General features: G+C 34.3%; 1 protein-coding gene across 3 annotated transcripts; it reads right to left on the bottom strand.

Moving 5' to 3' along the window:
* Positions 1-1,554: 1,554 nt before the first annotated feature.
* On the bottom strand, positions 1,555-9,603 carry LOC100785700 (uncharacterized). Of its 3 annotated transcripts, XM_006586006.4 has the most exons (10): positions 9,235-9,603; positions 8,093-8,136; positions 7,884-8,001; positions 7,673-7,766; positions 6,313-6,914; positions 4,102-4,369; positions 3,740-4,001; positions 3,514-3,633; positions 2,335-2,760; positions 1,555-1,990 (listed from the first exon to the last, which is right to left on the bottom strand). In XM_006586006.4, the coding sequence occupies exons 1-10, from the start codon at positions 9,428-9,430 to the stop codon at positions 1,685-1,687; spliced, it is 2,436 nt and encodes an 811-aa protein (XP_006586069.1). In that variant the 5' UTR covers positions 9,431-9,603; the 3' UTR covers positions 1,555-1,684. The 3 variants fall into 3 exon arrangements, with proteins under 3 accessions (XP_006586069.1, XP_025985557.1, XP_006586071.1); XM_026129772.2 differs by lacking the exon at positions 9,235-9,603 and having other exon boundaries at positions 7,847-8,001; positions 8,093-8,114; XM_006586008.4 differs by lacking the exons at positions 7,673-7,766; positions 7,884-8,001; positions 8,093-8,136; positions 9,235-9,603 and adding an exon at positions 7,379-7,637.
* Between the last annotated feature and the right edge of the window lie 620 nt (positions 9,604-10,223).

Genomic DNA, 10,223 nt, shown 5'->3' with positions numbered 1-10,223 from the left:
GGGTATCAATAGTCTCTTTCACTTCTCTGCTGACCAGCTACCTAGCTATGATTGTTGAAGTTACTACTTTGGCCCCTCTCTAATTTAGACTGTGTATGATTTTAGTTTTTTTATTTGTTTTTTTTAACTAATTAAGTCCCTCTATGTTTAAAATTAAGCGAATTTAGTCCTTTTTGTTGATTTTCTTTGATTTAAAATTTTCAAATTATTATTTTTTATAAAATATTTGGAAGTTTGTGATAGTTATGGATAATTTAAAAAATGACTGAGTTAGTGAAAGTTGACTCAAAGGTAAATATCATCACTAATTAATATCTGCACTTTAAACCAATTGAATTTAAAAGACATCTATGGGATAATACAATCAAAGGTCCCTCTTTTTCTTTTATTTCTAACAAGTACCCTCTTTGAAAAGCAAATTTGTTCAAGATAGGTAAAAAATTAAATGGGGAAAATCTCTCGGTGATGATTCAAACCTTAGTTTTTCATATTGTGAGTGATTAATCCTTCCAATTAAGTATTTGAAATTTTAATTTAATAACTATTTAAAAAAAATTCAAATTATCCCATTTGATAATTAAATAAAGTAACAATTACCAACAGTCTAGCTATTGGCAACTATCATCGTAAATTCTCTGCAGTAATTAACAGAAGCTAAGCTATTATGTGACACTCCAGTCATCTAGTGCAACTTAAACTCAAAGTCAATTATTCTTTAAACATAATTACAAGTTGGTTTCAATTGATTTTTTTAAAAGAAAAAAAATATCCCTTGCGCAAGTTTTAGTTAGTATTGTAGTACTTAATAAAAAAATCATATATAGCAATGGCGTTGAAAATAGGATTTAATGTTCATATCACAGCCTGAGCCTACTTCCATGGAATGAATCCTTAGGACACTAACACTATACCTGGTCACAATAATTGGCTTGTTTTAAGAGCCAGCTGGCCAGCCACGAGGTCACATGATGGGAAGAAACTGATAAAGTACTTCCGTGACTCTTGTTTGAGGAGATGCTAGATTAACATCAATATCCATCTATCCTTTTCAAATTCTCCTTTTCTTGTTCTCTCTTTGGATTCATTTGAAGTGATTCAGTTTATTGACTTTTGCAAAGTGTACAGTGATCAGCACCAAATACCTCCTTTCGGCTACATAGTAACATAGAAGCTTAAGTTGGTGCATTACGACAAGAAACTTAATAGAATCCCAAAAGAATGATTAGCTTTTAGGATGGGATTAAGCAATACCATCCCCACCACAAATTATTGGTTTAATTTTGGGTTAATCTCAATGCCTAACTTAACCTCATTAAATTCATAATTGCTCCGATTCACGCCTTCTCATCATCATCATAAGGGAGGGGGGGCTCCATTCCCATGAAATCTACATATACTACATATTAGCCTTTATCCTTGCACCTTGAAAATCACAATTTTGTTGGGTTGAAAAAGTATATTCCTCTTGCCCTTGCCCCATGAGATGTTACCGTAAAATACACTACCTTAAGAAAACGAAACTAACGACGCAAAATCAGGACTACAGAAGACAGGTTCTCAAAAAGATCTACAATTGAATTAACGCTCAAGCATCTGAATGAAAATAACACCATAATTCACCTAAACCTACTAAAATAATTCTGTATACAAAAAAGGGAAGAAAAAACAAGCAGGATGTATAGTATTAGTTATCGTGCTGCCAAAATGGATGCAACTGCTTGGACGGCAAATCTTGAAAATCACCTGGCTGCTGATGTTCTTCCAAAACCCGTGTCTCAGAATGATGAAGGTTGTCGCGTTGCCAAAATGGATGCAACTGCTTGGATGGCAAATCTTGAAAATCACCTGGCTGCTGATATTTTTCCAAAACCCGTGTCTCAGAATGATGAAGGTCAGCATATCCAGGAGTAGCATACTGTGACTGGGTTCTCTTCGGGATAAACAAAGATCTTGGCTCGGCTCCGTAATCCCAATGAGAAAAGCTACCATGCTGGTCAGAAGAATGACAATATAAACAATTAACCCAAGTTATGAATTAATAGAAGACTTTACTAGTGTAGAATGTGTCAAGGATAATGGTCACACTTTGGAAATAACTCATCCATTAGATGTTAAGAAACGTTGGATGTTATGGCTTAGGATAGGTTCAGAGAGGAAGCATATGCAGATCAACAATAGCTAAGTTTACATGTCATTTTCTCATAATACACAAACGTACTATAGTCAATAGCAATATAGCATTAGCATCCATTGTTAAAGTACACTGCAATTATCACCAAATTAACAGCTTTGTATAGAAAAGATAGTTCTTTCTTGGAAAAAAATACAACTTACCTGTTGAATAGAGTTTATGTTACGTCCACCATTATACTGAGAAGGTAAAATCTCATTAAAGTTACTTGAAGGCATCATATGACCAGGAGATGGATTAGACAGAAAGCTTCCAGAACTATAAATGGAAGAGCCAAGATTTCCATAGCCAAATGCATCTCTGGCAGTGGCAGGAGGCAATCTATTTGTAAGGAATTCATTTCTATTTTGTAGAAGGTTGTACTTCATGTCTGCTGGAGATTGATTGTATACAGTATTGCCTGAAAATGGTAACTGAGAATTTATGGTTGTATTGTATGACCTATTCTGGGGCAGGGAAAAATATCCTTTTGTGTCAGGCAATTGATGAAAGTGTGATGAGGAATGCACTGTAGGATCCCGGGGAAGTGCAGATCTCATAGGTAGAGGAAAGGCACCTGGCTCCATGACCTGCATGGTTCAACAACAGTCAAGAATATCAATGACTAACTATTAGGTCCAATTTATCAATATAACATAGTTGAGGGCATTGATTTGGTGCCTTTAAACCTCAAGTAAATGATACTAATGCACTTTCCCTCAATGTTAACTCTTATTCTTTAGGCATTTCATATCTATCTACATTAAGACAATACAATGAGTTATACATGGTAATAAGATTGAAGCAATGATCATAGGATGTTTAATGAATCAGGTATTTAACCACATCATAACGAACTTGTTACCAGGTTTAAGCTTAAATATATAAACAACTTCACATTAATATAGCCCAATGTCTGCTTGCAATAAAAGCCTGTGCTCCACTAGAGAAGCTGCTTCCCACTAACTCATGATCAGACTAAATCAATGCAGATACCACTTTGCTGGTAAAGGACCACAAGAAAGAACTACTAAACTTAATATATAGGTGTATCCAGGAAACCCAGCATGCATTTCGCCTCATCCATTTTTTATTGATAAAGGGTATGTGAGCATCAAGATAAAATAATACGGTAATCGGATTGATAAGAAATATTGAAATCAAAACTTTGGGAGATCATTAGCTTCTAAGTAGCCAAGTGCACAACAGAATCTAAGACTTGCACCATCTCTTTCCGGTTATTTTTATACCAACAATTTGTTAGAGATATAAACATCATCAGTTGACTATTCCTACCAAAGAATTAATGAGCAACAGGATACAGAATACAGACGACTAGATACCTTAGACATGGAGAAGGCAGGATTGCTTATGGATGAAACTGTGTTACTGTGTCTTGCAGTTTGAGATTGTGACATGAGCAACGCCAACACATCACCAGGTATTGAATTTGAGTCAGCATACTGCATCAAGGTAAATAAAAGCAAATCTCAAATTGTATACTATATAGTAGGAAGCCCATCAATATCAATAAGAAAACCAAGCTAAAGAACAAGTTTGAAAGTTCACCAATCCTCTTGGAAAATTCAAATGGTTTCCACTCTGCACCCCTGGCTGCTTCAATGGCAGTGAAGTATTCTCCCAGTGTGATTTTTGCAATCTAGGATCTGATACAGATGCCTTGATGATGTGTTCATTCTCAAAAGTTTCCTCAGGAACAATATGCTTCACAAACCATTGCTTATCAGATGAAAGGATGTCACTGTTTTTATCACCTGCTGCTCCTTTAAGAACATCAAATCCATGCTGCTTATCTCTCTGGAAATCATAACTAATGCATTGACAAAAAATAAAAAATAAAATGAGTTGTGCAATAGTCAAAAACAGACTATATAAGAAGTTGGAAATGAAAAAGAAATATAAAAAAATGCCTTGCATCCAGGAACTGAGCCGAAGAATCATCTACAGCTGCAGACTTCTCTTCCAAGTCACTTTTTGAAAGATGATTAGAATTAAGAAGGACAGAAGATGCAGTACTGCTGCCATTATATGTACCAAAACTCAAATGTGAACAGTCAGCACCTAAGGCTTGTAAATGAATTGGAATAACCACTGCAGGATCATCTTCAAATGTTGGCACTTTCTGTTTGGATTCTCCTATACTTAGCCGCTGGAAAATTGAAGCGGCTGATGACACGTCTACAAAGACATCACCAGTAAATTTGTTTGAATGATCTTAATAGAATAATGGCAATTCATTACCAGCCCTTGAGAAAAAATGGTGAAAATATAATAAATAAATATGACGTGAGACTTATGTTTTTCCATGTATTAAGAATGAATAAAGCAGCATATCCAAAAAATTTGTTTCTACATTGCCTTTTACAGATTCTGATTAAAAAATAAGACACATCTCTACAAAACTTGTGTGAAGATTATACAGAAGTGAGAATTAGAATCATCATCAATGAAAACATTTGCATTTCAAATGGAGACTGATCACAGCAGTTCAGCATGGATCGATGTGGGAGAAAAATCCCAATTTACCTAGGGTTTGAACCCACTCTGTTACCATGATAGAGTCAGTGCGAGAGAGAGAAATCATAACTCTATTATTATGATTCTGTTATCAGTTACAACAAGGAAGGCTGTCTAAATATAGACAGGCCTAAGTAACTATACTACAGGAAAACTAATAGCCTACATGTATTCTCTAACAAAGATATACTTTACAAATTTACAATCCAATTCTAATTCACTAACTGATAACAACAAAAGACAATGCAAAGATGTTTTAATTTTTAGTACTTGAATCTGAAGGTTTTAACACTGACTTCATTGTCATAAGGAAAGATATGTGGATACCCAGATAAACACTTAATAATTTGTGATAAAAATATCACTCCCAAATTCCAATTCTCCAAAAAAAAAAAAAATTAATAAAACAACCAAACCACCTCGCTAGTGGAGTCAACTACAAGAATCAAATGCCATTATGGCACCACTGGGTTCAGTCGAAAACCAAAGTATCAATAAACCCATTGAGGGCAAGGTCTTTTTAAAGGTTTCTCCTAAATTTATTTTCAGTCTTTCTCCACCTCTTTTCAATCTAACAATATTGAAATAGGTACAGACACTTCAAAATAGTAATTGCACATGTCAAACACAACACTTCTACCCTCATTCTACAAATTTTTATACTTAACATTTCAGAAAATTATATTCCAACACATGGGAATACCTTGGTAATAAGATAATTGATAACATTTTAGCACGTTCAAGTTAGAGTGATATTGAGATTATGGTTATTAAAGACAGGTGGTTTGGTCATGTGAAGAGAAGGCCAGTAATGGTTCCAAGAAAAAAAAATGGATCAAATGGAATATCATCTGTTAAGCACAAATTCAATATTACACGTACAATACAATAAGGAAATTGGAAAACAACAAATTTTAAAATTATAGGATATGGTTATTGTACAATTATAAAATTAGTATAAAATTAACAATTAAACAATAATCCTAAATCAAATTTGAGAATCAATGTTTTGAAAGTTAGCATAAACTTGGTATTTCTATCCCATGTCCCTCCTCCTCATTTTCTTCTACTATATTTCTACCAAAACAAACAAGTTAAAAAGTATGTACAAGAACTCAACATACAGTAAAAAAAGAGGACAAGATGCAGACAAACATGTCATGACAATTCAAAAACATCTAATTTGGTTTGAGATAAAAAAATTCATAAAAGTCTAAATATTAAGTAATCTTTGGACATACAAACCCAAGATCATGGCTTCATAAATCAGTATAATGATGCATACTCAAAACCAGCTAATTATTGTTCACCATAAAAAAGATGTCATGCAATGTAGCAATTTGCAATCATGGTTTATGTTTACTAGCTCAATACAGAAGTTGATTACCCTAAATCTCATTTCAGCATAGCTCCACCATAAAGAAGACTTGTGCAATGTTGCAATCATTGTTTCTATTATAGCACAATAGAGAAGTTATTCTAAATCTAAAACCTCAGTTACACTACTTATAATACTTAATACTCCTTGTAATTAGTACCTCTGGTACTCTACTTCATATTAATACAATTATCTTTGCTGATAAAAAAAAAAAAACACTACTTACCTTCACCATGCCCATAAGAACTACAATGATCAGAGGAAATAGTATTCCTTAAGTTAGAGTTGGAATGGGATCGTAGTCCAGTGTTGCTGCTCAAAACAGTATGTTCTCTAGATATAGAAGCAGATTCATTTTTTTCAAAAGCATCATTATCACAAGCAACATCCCCCCATGAAACTGGGGCTGTGTCTAATTCACAGTTCCTGTGTAAACCAATTGCATTTACATGCAAGCTAGGATGCTCAAATGGCCCATTGGCATTAGAAGAAGCAGACATGTTTAGTTCCTGTGCATTTCTAGCAATTGGTTGTTCAGTTGCTGGCCACTCATCATGAAAAACTTGTTGCTCAGAATGGTTTTGACTGGGAAGTGGTAAGCTTGACTCTGAATTTCCACATGCAGAAACTCCTCCCGAGGTATTACAGTTATGTGAAACAGTGTCTTGTGACGATGTTGTACCCATTCTTACAATGTCTGCCATTGAAAGACATCCTTTGCTCATTCCTGTCATTGAGGGTTCAGGTCCTAGAGAGGCTTGGGCAGAATCTAGTACAGAATGTCTTGTTATTAAAGACTGTCTTCCATTATCAATACTAAAATAATCGCTGCAATAAATTTTTAAAAAAGACAGAGTATAGTTAGAAATTTTATTTATAAAATTAATCACTTACAGCAACATTCTAATGCAAGTGATATCAATGTCATTAAAAGACAAGCAAATAATAATAAATATTTTCACCTTATATACTATCAAATTATCAACTAGGTAGCTAATAAAGATACTAAAATTGCCGTAAGACTTGAGCATTTGACGGGTTAAAACAATCCTTAGGCATCAAAGCCATGGAAAGTATTTACAGGCATGCTATAGGTAGAGAAAGAAATACACAAGACTTAAACCATGTGAAATGCAAAGGATAAAAGAGAAGGTAAAGTCTTAGTCATAAAACAATATAACAAGGAAAGGAGTAGGAGTCACTGTCACAAGCTATTTAATGGACACAGATTTTATTACCCTCCGATAGGCATAGACTAAACACCAGAGACTAGACGAGGGTCAATTGTATACCTTCTATGCATCGTAGTCAATTGCATAGAGTTGAGCTGCTATTGCAGCTGTGCATCACATCATGGCCCTGCGCCACTATAGTTTAACATTCATGATTTCTATTCACACCTATCACAGCCATTATCGTGCCAAAATAGTGAGTATGGAGAGTGACAGGGTGTTAAACGCCTTCCCGACCCAATAAAACAACACATGGATTGTCTCGTGCAATAAACTGAGAGGGACATCAAGCCACACTATCAACAGTAACAATTTGTATTCACATAAGCTACCAGATTGCATGAAAAAACTCACCGTTTTGTACATTTCCTCACAACATGAGTTGTGGGAGCCATAACTGAAGCACCTACTGACCCACCCTCCCCCTTGTCATTGGCTTTACCATTCTCTGACATTAAGTTACACATATTTGACAAGGTAAGGCAATGCAATAGTAAAAACCCACGTCAATATACTAGCAGCATGTACCAGAAATTGCATGATGTTCCGCAATCAAAGAAGATACCATTATAAGTCTCACGTGTTAATCCACTTTGCACAACCTTGTCATCACTGCCAGTGCCAGTTTTGCCTCCATGACTCAACCCTCCATTATTACCGCTAGTCCTTGAATTGAATGCCCCCTTCATTTATAGTTTTGAAAAGCAAACAGATTATTCATCCTGTAATCAGTTCAACCTTCTCTCAATGTTAATAATGTCATATGAGGAATACCTCTCTTCTCCTTTCACGTTTACTTTTCACTTCATGAAATGTATCTGCAATTAAGATATTGGAAACTAGCAATTGTAAGGGCATATAGATCTTCACAAGAATTCATATTTCACAAACCATAATAAAATGAGAAAGATTTTTACACGGCCACTTAGTGTAGATATGACATTTAAAATAAATAAATAAATATAAAATGATTATAATAATTATTAAAAGTCCATGGTTGGATAACAGTGTAAAAACTAAAAACTTTATCGTATCAATGTATCATATTAGAAGGCTTCTTATGCTGTCATTCAATAATAAAAAAATTGTGACAATAGCTTTGTTTGACCATTATAATTTATAACTACCTTAAAAGTTATAAGGTTAAATTAGTTTTTTTTCCTCTAATTTATTATTTTGATTTGATTTAGTCCTCTATTATTTTTTGGTTCGATTTGGTCCTTGTCATCCATTCCGTCAAAATTGTTAACTGTGAATTCTACGTGGAAGATGATATGTCCTTCCCTTAAGTGGACACATGACACAAATTCACCACGAGGATCAAATTGAACCCTTTAAAAGACTAAAAGACTAAATGGAACCAAAATCAAAAAATTAGGGGACCAAGAAACTAACTTCACCAAGTTATAACTATGATAATTTCTGATTGGTTGACAATGTAATTGTTCCACTATCGGTATATAGAAATTAAATTTAATAAATAAATAAAAGAGTCTAATTTTCATGGCATGATAATACATTGTAAAAGTCAACGAACATATATCATATACTGTCAATACAATCTAATTAAATTCATAATCAAATCACGTAGATAAATCATACTAATAGACAAGATGAACTCAGAAAACACTTTTAGACTCTCTTTTTAATTTTCTGAAAAAGACGTAAGGAAACACCAAACTCCGCAGAAACACAATACAAACTTTAAAAAAATAATACGAAGTAAACACTTTCTCATCTTCATCAATTTCCCCAACATCCAAACAAACACCGAGAAATATAAAAAAGAAAAGAAAAAAGAAAGAAAGAAAAAGAAAGAAAGAAAGAAAAGAAAGAAAGGAAAAGAAAAACACAACGTTCCACTGCAACAACAACGAACGCAACCGAAGGAACACACAATAGCGTTAGAGCAAAACCTTGAGATAGAAGCATCTCAACGGCGCGGTTAACGTCCATATCACATTCCTCGAGCGCAGCGTAGATCTCGCACTCCGTGCAGTTCACGATCTCCTTCACGCACTGCACCATCTCCTTTTCCGCCGCAACTAGCTCTCCACTGCCGCCTTCGCCGCCGCAACCGTTGCCATACCTATTTCTGCTCTCACTCCCCATTCCTCCTCACACTTTCTCTATCCCTTGCGCCGAGAATTTTACGATCAAAATAAATACAAACGGAACCTTTTCCGCACACTCACGCCTCGGCTTATATATATATATATATATATATAGCGGTTTTTCATTTTTCATTTTTTTTTTTCTATCGGTTGTGACCGGTTGAGTAATGGTAATCCAGTCACGGGGGAGCGCTGGCATCACGGGCTGTGACGTTTGAGTTTCTCACGGTTAATGCTTTTTGCTGCGCTGCTTTCGCCACCTGTTAGAAGAATATGTTTTTCATTGGGTGGTGCTGGAAAGAGCTGTCACAGACGTGTGACATAAGGATGCTTCCTTTCAAGTTTCAAGGATGAAGTTTTTAAGATTTTGTTTTGGAGTTTGGTTGACTTATAACACTCAACCATAAATTTAAAATCTTAAATAACTTTGTTTTTATTTCGAGTTAAAAATTAAATTTTTGTTCTCTGTAATTTTAAAAAATAAATACATATTTTAATCTCTTTATAAGTCTATTTGAACTTGATTAATTAGGATGAACACTTTGAAAGGATAACACATATAATAACTAAAATAAAATTAAAGTGAATTATCAAATCATCGAGCAAATATATCATTTGTCTCGGAGTTATTTCAATTTGTTTTGGATTGAGCGTTGAATATGTAGTTATATTTATTATGCAGAGGAATAGTGTTATTGAGGCTCGAACTCCATGTAAATGAATTTAAGAAAGTCTCTAATAAATAATAATATTCATAAAATAAAAATATTTTTATAAAATACATGGTGTGT

The sequence above is a fragment of the Glycine max genome, chromosome 8 (assembly GCF_000004515.6).
Source record: "Glycine max cultivar Williams 82 chromosome 8, Glycine_max_v4.0, whole genome shotgun sequence".
NCBI classification, from domain to species: domain Eukaryota; kingdom Viridiplantae; phylum Streptophyta; class Magnoliopsida; order Fabales; family Fabaceae; genus Glycine; species Glycine max.
This window is presented reverse-complemented; position numbering and strand designations above follow the sequence as displayed.